The sequence below is a fragment of the Ostrea edulis genome, chromosome 4 (genome assembly GCF_947568905.1).
Source record: "Ostrea edulis chromosome 4, xbOstEdul1.1, whole genome shotgun sequence".
NCBI lineage: Eukaryota > Metazoa > Mollusca > Bivalvia > Ostreida > Ostreidae > Ostrea > Ostrea edulis.
Window position 1 is genome coordinate 80,059,398 of NC_079167.1, and position 20,807 is coordinate 80,080,204.

At 34.8% G+C, this 20,807-nt stretch overlaps 1 protein-coding gene and 1 long non-coding RNA gene across 2 annotated transcripts; one reads left to right on the forward strand and one right to left on the reverse strand.

Moving 5' to 3' along the window:
* Positions 1–850: 850 nt before the first annotated feature.
* LOC125669507 (multiple epidermal growth factor-like domains protein 10) lies at positions 851–8,040 on the reverse strand. The gene is made up of 10 exons (XM_056163864.1): positions 7,820–8,040; positions 7,256–7,498; positions 6,842–7,084; positions 6,615–6,752; positions 6,326–6,466; positions 6,013–6,135; positions 4,782–4,916; positions 4,087–4,663; positions 2,821–2,926; positions 851–2,728 (listed from the first exon to the last, which is right to left on the reverse strand). The coding sequence occupies exons 1-8, from the start codon at positions 7,878–7,880 to the stop codon at positions 4,638–4,640; spliced, it is 1,110 nt and encodes a 369-aa protein (XP_056019839.1). The 5' UTR covers positions 7,881–8,040; the 3' UTR covers positions 851–2,728; positions 2,821–2,926; positions 4,087–4,637.
* Positions 8,041–14,540: 6,500 nt separating this feature from the next.
* On the forward strand, positions 14,541–20,207 carry LOC125663562 (uncharacterized). The gene is made up of 4 exons (XR_008802651.1): positions 14,541–14,786; positions 17,183–18,250; positions 18,524–18,727; positions 19,289–20,207. It is a non-coding gene; the product is annotated as an uncharacterized LOC125663562 (long non-coding RNA).
* The last annotated feature ends 600 nt before the right edge of the window (positions 20,208–20,807 follow it).

The window sequence follows — 20,807 nt, forward strand, 5'->3', positions numbered from 1 at the left end:
CAGTTGTAATATCCTTTTTCGTAGAGAACGAGAAGATCACAGGATCTAGACTCTGGACACTGCATTTCCATTTACGACAATGTATACAAGGTAGGGAATCTTAATATTCCACGAGGAAATAACGTGAATGTGGTGGGACTTTTTACAAATACACAAAGATGTAAATGCAATCATGTACATCATTCATATACGACCAAATATATACGATGTCACACTTGATTAGTCCAGTTTTGCATATAGCTATACCCTGTTTCATTGAGAGTTTTGAATACGTTATTTGAAGAAGCCAATGTTAGTCCGTATTTGAATTTTCAACAGCAAATAGAGACTGAATTCTATCATTATGGATTTTGCACATCACAGGCACTATCAATCCCGAGGGTTATGGATAATAATTCTTCCGAATCATGTCGTCAGTTCTTTACTATGAAAGGCATATATGATGTCAACATAAGCAACATTCTTCGTCATAAAAAGATTCAGGCTTGTATTCTAGCATATTTCATGTTCAATTCTACATCCTGTGTTTCCTACAAATATACTTCTACTATTGCATCCAAACGTTTTAATCACAAAAACTATGTAGTGCCTCAATATAGACCATATTATATATAATCCATTACGCATTCTTGTTCTTCATCTTCTTTCAACTATAGTATAGCTATAACTTCTGATGATGTCGATATATTTGAAAATCAGAATCTGAAATCACTTATCCTATAATATCCTAAATTCAAAGAATCCCGGTCTTGCAATTGACGACAGATTTCCATGACAAGGTGAGAATAACGGATTCATCTTTAATGTGGAAAATCAGGAGTTATAGTACAAACACATATACTTTGTTTGGAGTACATCAAAAGTGCACGTATTTGAGAGTAACGTTGAAAATATTCACTCCGAGAAAACCAATGTCAACCGAGGAGTAGCCGAGGTGTATAATGATTTTGCAAGGGGGTGGAATTTCTAAAAGTACCCTCAACTACATGTAATATTTGATTTATCATGCTAAATGTTAAATAAACAACAAAACCGAACGACTTACGTGAAAGGTTGACATTTTACCAATCGCTGTCATGTGATGTTTTGTATATCAATGCAGGTATTCACGTTATTTTTACAAACATTGTCTAACAATCTACTGTGAACCATACACGCATAAATATGATGTATGTGATAATTTTATATCACCCGTTAGCAAGTGCTGTTAACCGTTACTAGATACTATCTCCCTCGAACGCGTACTTTCAATTTGCAGAGGGTAACAATGATTCAATAAGGGTTTTCCTTTCTCCATATGCTTAAAGATCAATCAGATACGAGTATTTTACATGAAAGTATAATGAAATATGAATATTTCCTTTTTGTATTTTTATTGATGAAACACCCTCCTATGATGTCAAAAATGTAGTATTTCATTTCTCGTGGAATGGTCGTGAAAAGTATGAAAAAGTCGCACGTTTTGATGTTGTTGATTTCAGGAAAGTTTTAATTTCAAATTTAATAATACTTCCAATCCACATTTGATTTACACCACTTCTGGCATATGCCGTGGCACAGTCCGTTTGGAGTTTCTCTTTCACAGCAGTTTATATTTTCATGAGGACCCAAGATAGGGACTTAGTAGAGTATTTACTGTATCCAGCAATGTATCTATTTTTCTAAGGATTTTGCTAAGTTTGGGAATCCATTATAGGTACGGTAACTCATTCGTCCCATTGATTGGTATATTAAAACACTGAAGTGTGGTTTTGAACAATTACAAATGTGGAATGAATACCAAGTTCGTTTAGAATACAGTTGTAATAATGAGCATTACAAACAAAAATAGCGTTGTTACAAGCTTTGTGAGCTGGAACCAAAACATATTCCTCATGCAGCTTATTCAATTCTTTTATCATTTCTGATTTACTTTACACAAAGGTACGCACTTTCGTTTTGATATGTCGAATATGCGGGTTTCATATTCCTCTTACACTTGTTATCCATTCTGACAAGGTATCAAGTTTTTCTTTTTTCATATTTGGCCCATTGTCTGGCATAATTTTCGACAGTATTTATAAGAAAGATGAATTGATGTTTGTTGTTGGAAAACCTGATCACCAAAAACTACGAAGATATGTTCAATCATGAATTCCAATTGATGTTTCATACCTGCCTAACGTGTTTCATACTGACTGTTAGGTCGTTCTTGGCACACTGATTTTGACTACAGATAACTCCATTTACCTGATCAAGATATAAAGTTCACGGCAGGTATGACCAGTCCACAGGGAATGCGTACTCTTCCTAGGGTTCTAATCCCACCTCTGGTATGTCCCGTGGTCTATGTTTGCCCAACTCTTGTATTCCTTACAGGAGTTATGAGATTGATCAGTGTTCGTTGTTTTCACTTTTTATATTATTTGTTCGTAAAGTAGGTAGTAAATACACAAATACAAATGTAGCTATGACATGCATGAATCCTTCAATATATGCTTATCACAATGTAAAAGGAAAGAAAAAATATCAATAAAACATCATCATGAAAACAAGAAGAATACGTTTTGTTTAAAATACATTTTATGAATGATGTCTTAATGACAGGTTCTGGTATGAACTATCATTGTGCATGTTGAGTTCCTGATACTGGTGTACATCGTTATTGCTGACTTGTGATGGCGGTGATATTTCGGAACTAGCTATATAGTCCAAGGAACGCTTCTCTTGTTTTCTGTTATAGATTACCCTAAAATGTAGTAGCCCTAATGATATTATAAAGGCTCTGTTGGCGCAGGCAGAATATCCATAACTCTCATAACTCTCAGACATTTTGTTTACCTCAATAGTAAAACAATGACAACGGCCAGGCTAAAGATGATAACCAGTGAGATAGACAAGGCTGCGATGTATGCATCCGGGGTACTATACTCGTCAATAGGTGCCTCTAAAAGAAATACAAACGTATTCAACTTTTAAATTCATTTTACCTCCAATCACTAGAACATATGCAATATTACTCATTTTTAATAGACAACAATTTGTTTAAAATTTTACAGATTCTAGGTTGTTTTACCCCCAATAGCTAAGAAAGATTTAACAAAGATCATTGATAATACAGCTCTAAAACAGTACTGTTTCAACTAATTTCGACAAAAGGTAAAAAAGATGATAAACTTCGGTATCAAGTTAAAGTAACAGTTATCAGTAAATATTTGTGATATCGCGAGTAAAACCGTCACTACAGAGTACAAACCTTCCAAAGAAAACACACATGGAGGAATTTGATTTGGGGAAATAAAACTCCAATTTTAGTTCCTGACTTTGTCAACGTATAAGTCATCTAAGTTCAGATAAATCAAAGGATGGTGGAAAGTCAGAGTTATGACTATCTTTAGACGTTAATCATATGCTGAAGAGCATAGAATATTTCTCTTGTGTATTGTTTTAACCAAAAAGGTCAAGAATATGGTCAATAAAAGCATATGGTACTCGCTTATCATGTCAATGAAAGGTGAAGATAACGAACAGTGAAGAATCTCATAACTCCTATAAGCAATACAAAATAAAGAGTTGGGAAAACACGGACCCCTGGACATACCAGAGGTGGGATCAGGTGCCTAGTAGGAGTAACCATCCCCTGTCGACCGGTCACATCCGCCGTGAGCCCTATATCCTGATTAGGTAAACGGAGATATCCGTAGTCAAAACCAGTGTGCTAAGAACGGCCTAACAATCGGTATGAAACACGTCAGACAGCATTTGACCCAATGATAGGTTGTATTGACGAACTAGATCGTTATAACGACGATAGAATAGAATGTTATAAAAATGGAAATTGTATTTTATGATGTACTGAGGATAAATCCGACCGTATGCGAATAATTTGGCATACTATTTTATTTTGTATGAATTCAAGTGGTAAGTTGAGGAGGTAATGGTAAATATATAACTTGTACATTTGTATAGTATGGTTCTATTTTGAACAATAAACAATTTTTATTCTCATTTGATTACTACTCCACGAAAGAGGAAGGGGGCTTAGGACGTTTTATTTATTGCCGTAACATTTAATAAATTAGTAAGAAACGTCTTATCTAAGATTACTTTCTTGGCAGTTGGAAGTCTGCTATCCCGGTTTACATCCGCATGTACAGCTACCCGTGATATGGTCACCTGACTGGTTGGCACAGTTCTCGTTACACTGTGCAGAGCAGTTTTCTCCATACCAGCCATCATTGCAAACTCAACAAACAACCAATGAACAATTATAATCATTATTTCAAAACTTCAAAAACCTTACTACAATAGACAGAAATATTTTTGTCATTGTATTATTTTTATCTATCAGTCTTTTACGAGATAAATCATATACATTAAAAATTGTTTTTGAAAGTTTATCAAGAGAAGAGTGATAGCGCTGACGTCAAACCAGACTGTTAAAAAAACCAGTACATGTTGTCCTCTATCGAGTCAGTTGACGTAATAAACCATATACCATATGTAGAAGGTTCAATTTCAAAATCTCTTTTAATTCCCGAACCACTCTATTTTGTCTATGAGGTTTGTTTTCCACTGAGTCTCAGTCATAAAAGTACAATTCAAATACGTTATATAATTAAACACTGTGAAGTGATCCAACAAGAAACTACATCAAATCAGGCCACTAGCTCAATTACAAAACCTAGAAAGAGAGATAAACACAAGAAATCCAAAAAGGAATATGCAAATATAATCATATGAATTATTTTGTTTGTTACAGACGGTAGATTTACTTTGTTCATTAAGAACTGGATACCTACTTTCTTCACATGTACTTCCTTGGAATCCATCGTCACATCCATGTTCACAATGTCCGTCTCTATGGTTACAATGATTACTTTCAGATCGGCACCTTGAACTGCAGATCTCTGAACAATTCAGTCCGTACCGGCCAACTGAACATACTGTCAATGTAAAACATAATTATTCAAAAATTTCATATCAAGATAAATTCTCGACAGTTAGCATAAAAATTATTTTTAAGAGAAAAAAAATCATTTCAAGTAATAACCATGTGTATATGTTAATTGTACCACTGCTTAAGTATGCAAGGTGAATATAACGAACAGTAATCAATCTCATAATTCCTATAAGATATACAAAATAGAGAGTTGGGCAAACACGGATCCCTAGACATACCAGATGTGGGACCAGGCCTGAAGGTCATAAATTGAGAAAAGACTTAAGTCTAAATTTCTAATCCACCTAACCTTTGAAATAATTTTCGCAAACAAATAGAATTTCAGCATATGTTTGTATCTATTTTTTATAAACCAAGAGCTTTTAAACATTTATGCTAGATAAATCTTTAAAGTATAGGTAATTAAAATTTTGACCTAAGTCTATTCTCGGTTTATGGTCTTGGGGTCAGGACACACCAGAGGCCAGGTGCCTAGGAGAAATAAGCATCCACTGTTGACCGGTCACATCCGTTGTGAGCCCTATGTCTAGGTCGGGTAAAGGAAGTAATATGTAGTCAAAATCAGTGTACCAAGAACGGCCTAACAATCGGTATGATACACGTCAAACAGCATTTGACCTTATGGAAGGTTATATGGGCAAACTACATTGTTATAACGACCATAGAATTTGCGAAATGCTGACTTTAAACGAGACTGTTGAAAACCTTGTAGCATCAACTTAATTGCGGAAGCTACATATATGATTGAACAAATATTGAGATGGCGCGAAAACTTCGTAAATCATGGGGATAAAGGTACCCATTAAACAAGGAAACAAACACACACACATACACACACACGTTTATAAATACATACATACATAATCTAAACGCACAAACATGCTTTCGAAACGAAATATTTTACCGATTACAGTAGGTGCCACCGATATGATTGAAAAATTAATGGGATGATAGAACAAGGTCTAGTGGACTAACAAGGCGTATATACAAGTATGAATGCACAATTACTAATTAGACCTAGGATAAACAATACTTTCGGAAAATACAGGGAGGTTTTTATAACATCTCACCTTTGTCACAGAGTTCTCCGGTGTATCCTGGATTACAGCCTCCGTCACATCTTCCAGTGGTTCTGTTACAGGGGCGGTAACTCAGACACTGTCCACTACAGTTATGCACACAACCAGGACACTCTGGTAAAATTTGATTTTATAGGAGTATTTAATATCTTGAACGAGAGATACATTTCTGTTTCACATCACAGACTACTTTGATTTCATAAGTCTAAATCTATAATGTGCTGATATTCCGTTTATTCCACTAGAGTTAACAGATGTATTCCATTTGGTTTCGAAATCCTTAAGAGAATGACAGATGACTTACGTGTGTTGCAATGTAGTCCTGTCCATTCTTTACCACAGCCATAGTCACATTGTCCAGTGGTGTGATTACAGGACAGGTTGTCTCTGCAGTGTCCAGTACACGTAGATCTACACTGTAAACCGTAATATCCAGCTGGACAGTCTACGAAAAATGTCATTCCTTTGATAAGTTGTACTTTTTCATATCTCATTCTATATTATATATATATATATATATATATATATATATATATATATATATATATTAAAGTAGCAATAATCTTTGAATGACATAACAAACATAATCTTACATTTGTTACAAAACTCTCCTACCCATCCTGCAGTACAACCCACACAAGTTCCGTTGACAATGTCACATCTCAATTCCTGACAGTTGTTTAGACAAGGTACATCACAGTTATATCCATACACACCGGATTCTTTACAACCTAAGGATGTTATATAGAGGAAATATAGCACCTAATTTATCATGCATTAAACGGACTTCAAACTGTATAATGAAGCAGCATGACCTTACCTGTTACAGTTACTTCACATAATTCAGTGTAAACTGTAGTTATTTGATATCCGGTAGGATAAGTTGTTCCGTCAAGTCTTTCATTGTAAAATATAACGTAACGTCCATGTTTGACACAAGTTGTACTGAAATCCAAGGTCGGTAACTCTGGTCCGTTCTTGTAACATAGATACCCATCCTCTTTTATAGTTGTATTTGAAATATAGAGTGAGAAACCAGCAAAACGTCCCGTTTGTCTCATTACTGAAATTGTTATTGTATGAGTAAGATGAAAGGAGGAAAATTCAGTTTTCAACTACCAATCCGAATTTTAATCTTTTTAATGATATTAAGGTAATTCTCATCATATCCTTCATAATCCTTGCACTAAGTTTTATTATATTAACTGGCTACTTAAAAAAAGATAATCATTACCATATCGTTCTCCATAGTCTTTGAACTGTATTCTGATGCTGTAGATGCTGAGTATATTCTCAAGGTCAACATACCACCATGTCCATTTATCTGGAGAAGTAAACCCTATTTCTTTTGTCCTTGTACACGTGTTAATATCTGCATCTACAGCATTACTGGATTGGAATAAGTGACATATTTCAACTCCTTGGCAGTCGGATTTTTCACTAGCCTGCTCGGTCTCCTTTTTCCGAGATATGATTTCTGTAAGGCAAATGAAGTAATCGATGATATTTACCTATAGTTTAACAGTTTGTACCTTCTTTGATACTGCATATATGTTAGGTAAAATTCTTTCTGAAACCAATTGCGAGTTAATAAGTATCACACGGGTTAAACCAATGGCCAAAACCTCAAAGGTACCATAATATGATTTAGGTTTCCCTAAATTGAATATGTAGTATTGAACTACTAGGAAATGAAAGTGTTCCTAAATATACCTTAATGTTTCCATTACTTTAGAATAAGTGATACCAAGTCATGAAACTAATGATATAATGAATGTAAAATTTACTGTTTACTCACGGTATCCATATGACGAAATCAATCCCACTGCTACATGTATGAGAAAGACAGGTGTATGCATGTCGTGTTTATCGTTGTAGACGACAACCAGGAAGTTTGAATATTAAATGTTTATTTAGATAACTTTACAGACTTCATGATATGGTTGACAGTTCACTTATAGACATACCCATTACTGCAAAGTTCAATGTATGAATTTATGCTAATACTTTGCGTCAACGAGTCGTTTGTCATGGTGTACGACGGGTGGTTAGTGTCGTATTCTAAATTTGCAATTTAGTCTCAAAGGTTTATGTGAGTAACAAGTTGCTGTCTTTGAAAGGGGACTACCAGTGGCGTAGCTTCCATTGAGGCAACCGAGGCAGCTGCCTCGGTAAAAAAAAAAAAAACACCTTTTACGTTGTTAAAATGTCGATAGCTTCTGGGGGGCCTCGGTAATATTCTAACCCAAGCTACGCCTATGACTACAATGCGTGGACAAAATGCATGTGTTTCTAACAGAAACTTAATACACATGTTGTAAGATTGTTCTGCGTATGATCAGTTTTTAAATCAAGGCAGGCTATTGACAAACAAGGTGATGGTGCAGGGGTTCCAGCATTCTCGTTTAAGGTCAACATTTCGCAAATTCTATGGTCGTTATAACGATCTAGTTTGCCAATACAACCTACCATTGGGTCAAATGCTGTCTGATTTGTTTCATACCGATTGTTGGGCTGTTCTTGGTACAATGATTTTGACTATAGATAACTCCGTTTACCTGATTAAGATATATAGCTCATGGTGGGTGTGATAGGTCGACAGGAGATGCTTACTTCTCCAAGGCATCTTACCCCACCTCTGGTATATCCAGGGTCCGTGTTTTCCCAACTCTTTATTTTGTTTTGCTTCTAGGAGTTATGAGATTACTGTTGACTATCTTTACTTTTCGTATTTACATTTAGAGAAATTATATCTTTTCATTTTATATTGATCATTCATATTTACGGTAAATGAACATCGAATGGCGATATTGAATTAATAGATACAAAAATCAATATTTGACTGAGTACCTAACATTCCAAAGTCAACAAACGAAATCATTTGAAGCTGTGAAATTTCTAGGTGTTTGCATTCTATATCCAGACGAAGGTTAAGTTCGTTAATGCCTTGTACAAGATCATTAATGAAAAACCGAGAACAATGTAGGCGATAAGTGATCACTCTGTTTTACTCCAGTGCTGCATGGGAACCAATCCGAAACCTTTCCATTTAACCGCACACACCATTTTGAATTTTATCAAATACTCTTCTCGGAGTTGTGACACTTTGCCATCGAGTAATTTATATAGCCTGTCTCTGTCAATAAAATCGAAACATTTTCGTAAGTCGTTAAACGAATAATGATTTTGTATTCCGAATTGCATAGATCAGCGTGTACATGCATGTGATCTTCACACGATATGTGTATCCTGAACACGTTTTGTTAATCGGTTAATATTTCATTGTCTAAGTGTATCGTAATACTGTGGTTGATGAATGCAATGTAGATTTTACTGACACAGAAAAGTAGACTAAGGCCTCTATAGCTCATAGGTATTCTAGCGTCTGAAAAACGTTCTTAAGTATCGAGCATATAGGCCTTTCCGAAAACGTAAGTTATCTCTCTTTGTATTCTTACATTTAGTGTGAATATGACAACTTCCGGGTAGTAACACACTCATACTTCGCATATATTATAAGAGTTATATTAATATGGGTGCTGTTCAAAATCGAAAACAGTTGAAATCATTTGTACGAGAGAGTAAGAAAATGTTAATGGAAACAAAAACGAGTTTCTTGATCGAGTCGGGTGTGATTTGGGGGGGGGGGGGGGGGGGGTTAAAATTAAATTGGAAATCACGCAGACATTCATTTGTTTACATACGACTGGCATAATTATTTTGTATGAAATCAGAACAGAACTTCTGATTCTCAAGAGATGATGGCATCTCATCAACTCAAAGCTCGGGTTTTTACAAGGATCGACACGTGCAAAGATCTTGCATAACACCCCCACCCACCCCCCTTTTCAAAATAGTAAAAAAAATCAATTAAATTAAGAAATCAACGCTCTCATTGTTTTATCAGGGCTAAAATTATTCCACCACTACCAATCGACTCTTTGCAAAAATAAACCAGACTGCAATGTTTGGGTAACTTTCTCCTAAGTACCTGAACGTGTTTATTCTGTGTGCAAATCATTTACAAGTACACTGCAGCATAAGCTGGAATTGTTAATATCAACTGATATGTTTTAAATGCAGAAAAATAGTTAATTAAATTAATTTTTTTTAAATTAATTTTGTTCAATATTGCTCGATTGATATAAATTATTTTTCATAGATCTGTGTGATCCCGGAGGGGGGGGGGGGGCTGCCATATTCTCAAATGTACTCTTTGGTGAAAGGTAAGTTTAACCCCCAATAGAATGCTTTTGACCCCTCTGTATCTTCCCTCTTTTATTCGTTTTAGCCCCCTTGAAATGTACTTGATTATGTATAGGCACGTATCGTGTCATAACAGAAATTGCAATGACAGATTTAGATCCCCCCCTTTTCGCCACAAATATACAAAATAATTTGAGTAAAACTCCAAATATTTTACCCAAAATGGCTGTATTTACAGGTACACACTCTTGCCGACTATAAATTCAGGGCGTTCAATTATAAGTTATTTTATTTTCAAAACATTGCATGTGTAAATGTCAGTTTAAAGATGGTTTGTGACGACGAATTTCTTTATGGTTATACTTGTATTTGAAACTGTATAAAGTTTGTGGGCAGATAGCTAGAAATCTGTCAGTGGCCTCTCACTTACAAATACAGGCTGGGATAAATTTTACTCGCCAATCGAAGAGATGGACATTTTCAGAATCCAGAGGTGTCAGTCCGACATACCTAGAAGTACATCGTGGCAGAACTTTTATCGCTGAATGTACTACATTGATATTGAACAAGTAACTTCTGATATTTTATTATAAATCTGACTGTATTAAAACACGGGCTAAAGATTCTGAGGAAATGTAAGCAATGTATGATACATGTATATATGTATGATAATTTCAGTCATAAAACACGTACAATCCTGGAAAATGGAGGGGGGGGGGGTAATTAGAATAATCTAACAGCGTCTCGGGACAGGCCCTTCACTTTAACGATAGACCATTCTATCGGGGGGGGGGGGGGGGGGGGTCCTCATCTACTCACAACATGAAGTTGGTTATTTTCACGTGTATGAAGTAAACCTATGCATTGGGATTTTTTCTATTAATGTTAAGATATTTGTTGGCGTGATTACTGTAAAATTATACAACAATATTTTTGCGGCCTTCTGCACTGTTGATAATGACGCTTCTCGAATATACTACCCGGAAGTCTTAAACTACTGTTACGCAAGCGCACTACGTCCCGGATCAAGGAAAGATAACTCATGTTTTCGGATTGGCCTATAATTGCCTTACTTCATACATATGGTACGATGAGACCAGACGAGAATTAAAGTTGTGTCTACGTTTTTATAAGATTCTGGAACTTTACCACTCTGTAAGGTATAACGTCGTACCCAGTTGATATACAGTGGCTGTACATACGCTGGTATAAAGCGGGAAGTTGATCGAAGATGGACACGGTACTGAAGGAGCTTGGATTACCATGCAATCCCCCTGTCTGACAATGTTGATTTTCAGTTACTTATACATTCAAAATTAAGAGTTATTTTCACATGCAAAGTAATAAAAACGGACTGAATTATTAGGGTTGAACAGTCTTTGAATCAAAGACACCTATCGGCTAATGAAGTATTCAGAACAAATTGGGTTCTGCAATATTTACATGTATGCTGGAGCTTCTTCGCACCCATTTGCGCTTCTGTCAAAATACCGATGCAGTATCATATATATATCATTCCTTATTCTAAATTGTCACATATTTACAGTGATTTTCTTTTGCTGTTCAGGAATTGTATCTGGTTATCATCAACAGGGTCTTGTTATCGCGTATGTGATAATACGAGCTCCTCCCACCTTGTTATCGCATGGGCGGTACTAACATCAGAATTACACAATAGAAACAAGACAGGGATAATCAGTTTTCGTTAAGCTAGTTTTGCTGTTTTACGGGTAAAGCGTATTAAATTTTATATACACATGCATCGTCCGACGATAGTATATGGCTCTGACGGGTGGATCATTGATCATTTGTCGTTTGGGTGTGGTAAAGAGAGAGAGAGGGGGGGGGGGTCCGAACCCCCACAAACCCCCCTAAATCCACCACTTTGGCAATCTACCATTATATTGAATGTATAGTTCAATAAAGGTAAAATGAGAAGATTTCGTAATATGTGACAAGTCGGTCATCTTCTAGCATCCTCGTAAAATTCACATTATCAAAGAGATGGGCTGTCCTTCTCTCACTTGTGCGCTCCGCGCACTCGTGACAAAAGGACCGCCCATCTATTTGATAATGTGAATATTACTTGGATGCTAGAAGATAACCATTACATATCCTTCTACAACGACTGCAAGCACATGTTTTGGGGACACGTTTTAAAACACGTAGCGTAGGTTATAAAAACCACGTGCGTCAGAAGAGATCGCGTGGCTTGGGACACTTTATGTATTGAAATTATGATGAGGTCATCATTTTGTTAAATCAAAAGGCTTATTATATACAAGGGAAGCAGAAATTATATTTCTTGCAAAATTGCAGAGAAAACGGGAAGTGATCCTCAGATTCCACCTTCTCATTATACTTCTTAAGCTACACTAATGCATGTGTATTTCAAAATCATTATTACTTATGAAAAATATTAAGCAAGCGCTTGTGGGTACCACCCCCTTTCACCGGCTTTGTCAGTTTTGGACACCTAATACTGCCAACATGTTATTCGACTCGGCTGAATATTTGGACTGACACCTTTACTGAATCTCGGAGTAGTTCTTCATGATTCATGTCTGGATATTTACGTTCAGCTTCCGCAATTAATGTACTCGTAGGTGACAGTGCTGAAGTGATTTGACTATTGAACCAACTCTGTATCGCTATTAATGCTGCATTACTTACCGTCTACGTATGTAAATTCCATAAACTAAACTATCGCTAAATTGTCCCTTCAAATGGTCAATAGCTTCCATGGTGCAATATTTTATCTTCCGAAATTGAAGTGTTTCTATAGTTGGGTGGGGGTTTTTTGTTTTTTGGTTGTTGTTTTTTTGAATTGGCGATATACAAGTAGGTAAGTGAAGATACTATGTATTAGTGATTTAAAAAAAAAAAAGCACAAGGCAACAGAGAATTTTAGGAGATAAAATATTGCCCCATGGAAGTCATCATTTGAACGGAAAATTTAGTGACTGTTTTCATTTTCCTTGATTTGAGATGATGATACATATTTCTGACGACTGAGATTACCTTTGGAATCATTTGAGAACACTGAATTTATGAGATCAGATGGTATGAGGCATATGCGTGAGACTTTATCCGATGATTTAGAATAGTTTTTAATTTTTGATATATACATGTACATGTAACAATGGTATTGTGTGATAATATTGAGGAAAACCCAAGCATTATTCTTCTTAAATGTCAATCAATAAAAAGGTGTATTTTTCACATATCAAAAGAAGTTTGTAATTTTTTCCCACTAAATTGTTTTAGTCAAACGTGTATATCACTGCCAAATGCGGTCATTTCATTAACTTAACAGTCCCATCATGACTCTTTGGATCGATCTAAATCGAACACCGACAGGAATTGTTCACTTACAAGATAAACTCTCATTTCATAAGGAAATCTCCATCTGAAATGCATATATAAGTGATTAGAAGGTGTTCTAATGTAAAACGTATACGGTACACAATTACGAGATGCGCATTTCGACAATTAATGTCTCTTCAGTGATGCTCAACCGAAATGTTCGAAATCCGAAATAACAATAAACTTGCTAGAGCTATTATAGGGGAAAACAGAGTGCCAAAAAGTGGAGTTAAATTCGTCTAAAGATAAGACCTATGCATGAGGGAGATAATCCTTAATTTTGAAATAAATTTCTAAATCATTTTTTTCCCATAACTTGGCAATCGTATCAAATTATTGAAAATTATTTTAATGAGAGTATTGAATAGTAAGAACCTGATAAATCGAACGGTTTGTAGTAAAGGACGATTTTCATCAAAATAATTACTTAAAAACCATTGTATCAAATTGTTAAATGTCTCTTATGAATGATTTGGAATGTAATGGCGACCGAACCGTTTAATGATTCACGTTTTTTAAACCGTTTAATTGAACTACAACAGCAATTGAAACATCATTGCTATCATTTGAAATGTATTTTTGCTTCCATGTGTAATTTTCTGAGCAATAAATAGTTAACTTTACTTAAATTGAGGCATATTTTATAGTACAGCATGTTACATGCGTTAGCTTTGTATTTAACAAGAGACCAGTGCACAAAGGGGATTTATTCATGATGTAATAAACAAGGTATTGTTTACCGTTGTCACGTGCCCTAATATTATAAGGATTACTCTGGTTGTCTCCATACCTTAGACGTAAATAGCACTGGTTTTTCCATTTTCCTAAATACCCCGTGATAACTCTTTAGCATTTTGTACACGTGTAGCACAAGGACTGGACACCTGAGAGAATTCTTTTGTTGGAAACTGAAAATATATCTATAAATAGTTCATAATTTTCCCTCTTTTGGTATGTTCTATATTTACACCATACCGCTATGTTTAAAGCTGTGTTACATCATATTTTAAAAGAACATCACGCCACGCTTAGCGAGATTGTTATACAAATACTCTGATATCAGTTCATGCGATTGTATATGCACTGGTCAGCTTAGAGACGACGACACGCTCCCTCTTTAGAAACCGAGGTTAAAATACTTTAGTTTCGTTATTGAAAATTAAAAGACAAGGATTGATTTGGTGAGACACAAGGTAAGAATATCCATATTTCAAGTTTATATTTTAATCTTGAAATATCAAAAAATAATTCATCACACACAAAAATATACTTAGAATTTAGATCATCAATACACCAGAAAATTAGCTTCATTCGTGCAAAAATTCAGAATTTTTTTTCGTGTCTGTACTAAATATATTCATGTAAATCCAGTTAGTCAAAGAAATAAAGCAAAAATTTTTAAATGGGAAATTATTCCAAGAATTACGGGTTTTTTTAACAACCAGGCGGTAATCATGCATATTGATGATGTTTGTTTCAAGATGATGATATATTGTGCATGGTAAATCAAATTATAAATATTATGTACATGTTGTTGAATATCAATATACGACGAAACCTGTCTCATTCGACATGATGCATCGGGAGAGAAATGAATTCACAGCATGTCGAAATAAACACTGGAAAAGCAATTAGATATGAAAATTGCGAATGAAATAAAAGTCAGAATGGGTAGAGAAATAGATTAAACAGGTTTCAGATTATTCACTTTTTAATGTATGTTGCTTGTGATTGCAAAACGAATTCTATGTGCAAGTACAAGTAATATAAAAAACACAATACATTTTATTTAGTCTGTAAAATTACATTCTCTAAAGTGTTATTGAATACACCTTGAACATATTGTCTAATTGCATTTTCTAGCTCATTAGCTATTATTGATTGATTGATTGAATATTCAACGTCCTTCTAAAGAATCTTTCACTCATATGGAGAAGTCATCTTTGCCGATGGGGGGCTGCAAAATTTAGGCCTACTATGATCGGCGCTTACGGCCTTTGCGCAGGGAGGGATCTTTATCGTGCCACACCTGCTGTGAAACGAGGCCTCTGTTTTTGCGGTTTCATCCTAAGGACCGCCCCATTTGATCGCCTCATACGACCAACAAGGGATACTGAGGTCCTATTCTAACTGGGATACTCACGGGATCATGAGCTATTATTTTTTTAATTTATCTATTTTATTGTTTGGCTACTTCCGATAACAGTATTGAAATCGTGAGCTCCTCAAACATATCTGATATTCAGAGTAATAATAATAATATCCTTTATTTATACAGGATTGCACAATTAGTTGTATAAACTAGTTTACATTGATGTCCTGTTCAGAGTGACTGCAATTGGAAAACTTTATATTGAATGTTCATTTTGTATGTACATATGCTACTTTTGATTGGACTTTCTCACTCAGATTCTTATAAAAAAAAAATTCCCAACAAAAGATATGTATTAGGATTTACTATCTACTCTAATGACCATCGGTTAATGTCTTGTCAACGCATCCCTCGCTACAACAGAAATCGTGATAATGGTTTGATAGACGATAAATGAATAAATAATTAAATGCATTGGTATAAAACTACATGTATTGTGTAAGATTAAAAATTGATTCATCGATCTGCAGAGATATTTTGGTGATTATAAAATCTTGAAAAATATTATGAACATCATCAAATCGTAAGACTCCGATAACCCAGCTTCTCTATCGTATACTTGTTCTCAGTGGAACGTTTATGATGTCGACGTCAAAACGTTACTCTATGCGTATCTGATCAGAACAATCAAATAATATTAATATAATATATATAAGATTATTATTAAATTGTATTTCACCTATTTACCATAACAAAGATGGTTATGTTACTACTGATATGTTACTCGTATATGAAAGGTGAAGATAACGAACAGTGATCAATCTATATATATAATCTATATATGAATACAAACAATAAATACACGTATATACCTTCTTGATATCACTATTACTTTGATTATTGCAACTATGTGTGTATTCATAATATGTGCATGTAGTGACCTTGTACCCTATGGGAGAAGACTTATATATAGGATCTGCCTGTTGCGTAATCTTATTTCATGTTATACAAAATAAAATATGTTTACATTAAATCTAGCTAAACATCACATGCGACAGTACTGCCATTTCCCCCTAAACCTATTTATATTTGTATATCTCCTTGATAAGAAGAGTAATTATGTGATTTCTAAAAACGTTTAAATTTTATGATATTGTGATATTTACTATATTTCTTGTATTGGCCTGATTAGCTCAGTGTTAAGATTACGTAACGAGTGATGCAGGAGTTCCGAGTTCGATATCTGATTGACCCAATGAATTATATTTCCTTTCTTAGTATTACGCCGCCTATGCATGCGCTCTTTCACGACACACGTTTTTCAAAAACATTTGAACCAAAAGTTCACATTTACCCTTCTCTGAAACCACGAACAGAGTTGAATAGTAGTATCATAATATGGTTTTATATAGACAAATGATTGTGTGATTATCATGAGTGCTTAGATCGAGCTTTATATACAGTACCAACACTACTTTCTAGTTGTTTCTTTTTCAGAATCGAAATGATGCTGCCGTTTGGAAGACGATTCAACATGATATATATACTTCTCTTGCTTTTAATCATGCTGCCAGCTGGATCATTTTCCCCAATATTTTCATGTATTGAAAACAATTCAAATTCTAAAGTAGTTGTTGGTATGTTAGAACAGTTTTGTAATCAAGTTAGAAACATAAAAATGAGAGTTTGTTTTGGGGATTTACGACGGAAGAATAAAAGAAATAAAGATAAATGTCTGCGAAAGGCGAATGAGCAAAAAAGAAAGTGCTGTAAGAGAATGTCATTAAGAAAATGATGTTTGATTGCATTCAATTATTTCATATCATATTTATTTACGATCTAGTTCGTCAATACAACCTATCATTGGGTCAAATGCTGTCTGACATGTTTCATACCAATTGTTAGACCGTTCTTGGCACACTGATTTTGACTACGGATAACTCTGTTTACCTGATTAGGATATAGGGCTCACAGCGGGTGTGACCGGTCGACAGGGGATGCTTACTCCTCCTAGACACCTGATCTCACCTCTGGTGTGTCCAGGGGTCCGTGTTTGCCCAACTATCTACTTTGTATTGCTGATAGGAGTTATGAGATTGATCACTGTTCGTTATCTTCACCTTTCATTTATTGGTTTTAATTGTAAGAGAGATTGTACCCTTTTTAGTGGAGATTTCAAATGAATGTAGTCTAATATGTTTCATTGAATCATTATTCCTCGTTCGAAACATGGCAAAATGGTTCACTTGTGCAGCATTGAGAAGATCCAGAGAAACAATGGTGATATGAAGAAAGTGATGAAAGAAAGCATATATATATATATATATATATATATATATATATATATATATAGCAACAATATGAGAGTATCATGGAACAGTACACCCTGTAAGAATAACAACAAGCTATGGCAATTGGAAGAAGACGCTTTCAGCGAGAGCGAAATAATCTACAAACGCCTTTGAGATTTTCATGTCTGACATCTTCCAGGGATAAGAATAAAACGAAGTTAAAGAAATTAGAAGAAGATGCGTGAATGCTCAAGGAGGCAACAATGAAAGAATAGTGAGTAATATACATCTATATCCTCTGCTAATATCAGGAAGAAAATTATTTTGACTGCAGTCACGTAAGCACCATGGATATTGCATACATAATCAGTATAAGAGTTACTGACCTTGATTTGTTTGTATAGAATTCAAAATTGCCGTTGGTAGTATCAGACGTTTTCACACCGAAAAATGAAATTGTTGAATTTGCTGACCACGTATAAACCATATTAGGTCACTTACAAATCAACTAATAATCTAAAGCAGAATATTTGTAATTTCATTTTAGGAATGTGCATCCAAATCCCTTTCAAAGAAAATAAGGTGCATCAATCTGATGGCGTGGTGCAGTTATAACGTAAATTGCAAAGAGGTGGTTTTTCGGGAACCTTTACTACAACTCTCTCCAAAGACTTGGTTTAGTGGTATTGACGGCTTCGTTAGCGATCAGTAACCCTCATCGACACTTGAATATTTGTATCGCTATTGTGAGGTAAGAAGATATTGCAATTCAGTTTCCTTAAGAATGGTAATTACTTTGTTCTAGGTATGTAGATCGTTGATGGAAGTATCGTAAATCTAATGACACACGTGTAACAGGTAGACAGGGGATGTTTACTTGTCCTCTGGTACTTCATTGTGTCCGTGTTTGCCCAACTCTATATTTAGTATTCATTATAGGAGTTATGAGATTGATCTTGATCTTTCATGCATGTTTAGATTATTTAGATCAGATTGCCCTGTTGTGAGATTACCCGGAAAGCCGATTCATCCCAGCATAATTGGAAAATATTGGGTAAAACATCTATATTGATTTAATGAACAAGTGAAGATAACGAACAGTGATCAATCTCATAACTCCTATAAAATATACACTATCAAGAGAAGGGCAAAGGCAGACATTGGACATAGTAGTACCTCAGATGAAACTAGCGGTATAATGATTCTGGATTCTAACCCATTGTCAGCATTTTGTCAATTATAGTTCTTTGAGGCATGTTCTTTGTCATGTCCGACTTATAACCACCGTGGGTTTTTTTTTTTACTTTCATAGGTGAAGTGACTGATGTCAACAGTTCATTACCTTGGAAACCTAGGTATATACCACTATGATGTGATCATTGATAAGGATATCCCGAAGAACTCAAGGAAACTTATGCCACTTGAAGGGAAGTTTTCAAACTTTGTGTGATGGACCCCATCGAAAACGAAGCTCAACACAGATGTCGTTTGATCTTAATCCTTATTAAACGAAAGATTTTGACATAGCAATAAAGACTATTATATTATGACAAATATGGCATATCGCTGACAGAATACCAATCACCGCCACTTGTTGATGTTTAGCGATGTATGCAATTCATATACAAGCTATGTTATATTTTTTCACAATAAAAGTTACCAAAAGTTGTAGTTGTATCAAATCAGATATGAGACCAAAGGTGTGGTCCTGTGCAAAACAAAAATATCCTTTTCGTGGATTTGACAGCCTGGTGTAAGTAACAGTTATGTCCATCCTTATCGTAACTACAACCGGCATCATTTCTGTATAAATATTCATTTTGTTTGTTTATTTTACGTCCTGTCGAGAATATATTTATTTTGTGCGTTTGTGTGTGTTTATATTACCTGCAAGGTGCAAATCAAAAGAGAATGTTTTTTGTTCCTTTCTAAAAATAATTTATTGTATTTGTAAAGTTTTCAAAAAGGTATTGAGAGAGAGAGAGAGAGATGTGTAAACAAACTTTTCCAGAACTCCCAGTTATTACAAAAATCCACTTGTTTGTTATTTTCATATATAATATATTTACTTGTTTTATACATAATCTTGATAGAAGACATCAATCCAGTCAAAAAGAGACTCATGCCTGCACAGTGATCACTATTATGAAAAAATTTGTTTGAAGAGCAATGATATTTTTACTATACGATGTATCCACAGATTGTGAAATAAATCTTTTTTGAACAAGTAACGTGTAACTGAGTCTTATGTAGACAACAAGTCTCAAAATTGTCCCAAAATTTTGGAACATTTTCACATAGCACAGAAGGAACCTGCATTGCTGTTTACAACGTGTATCGTGCGTAATATTTCTTCATTCCTTATAGGATATTTATCTCGATCATTCTTTGTATGAAAAGGCGTCATCAAAGGGTTTGTTGTACAAAATCTTTAAATAGAAAATTTATATACAGACAACTGTTCTTCACATTAAGTGCACGTAAATTGTTGTTCATGTGAAATTCTTGTGAACCTTTTATCTGAAATTAGCGTTAGAATATTCACATGAATTTCAGTGTTCTTCACATTAAGTGCACGTAAATTGTTGTTCATGGGTAAATTCATGTGACATTCACATTAAGATTTTCAAATGAATTTCACATAAAGAGATTCACACTAATTTCAGGTGAACAGTAATTTATGCAATATTTACCCAGAACAATTTCACACGAATTTCACGTGAAAAGCGATTCATGTTAAAAATTTCAAAAGAAAAGCAATTAACGTGAAATTTACGCTAAAATTTGACTGCGAATTTTATATGAAAGAAGTTTCACGGTATATTTCACGC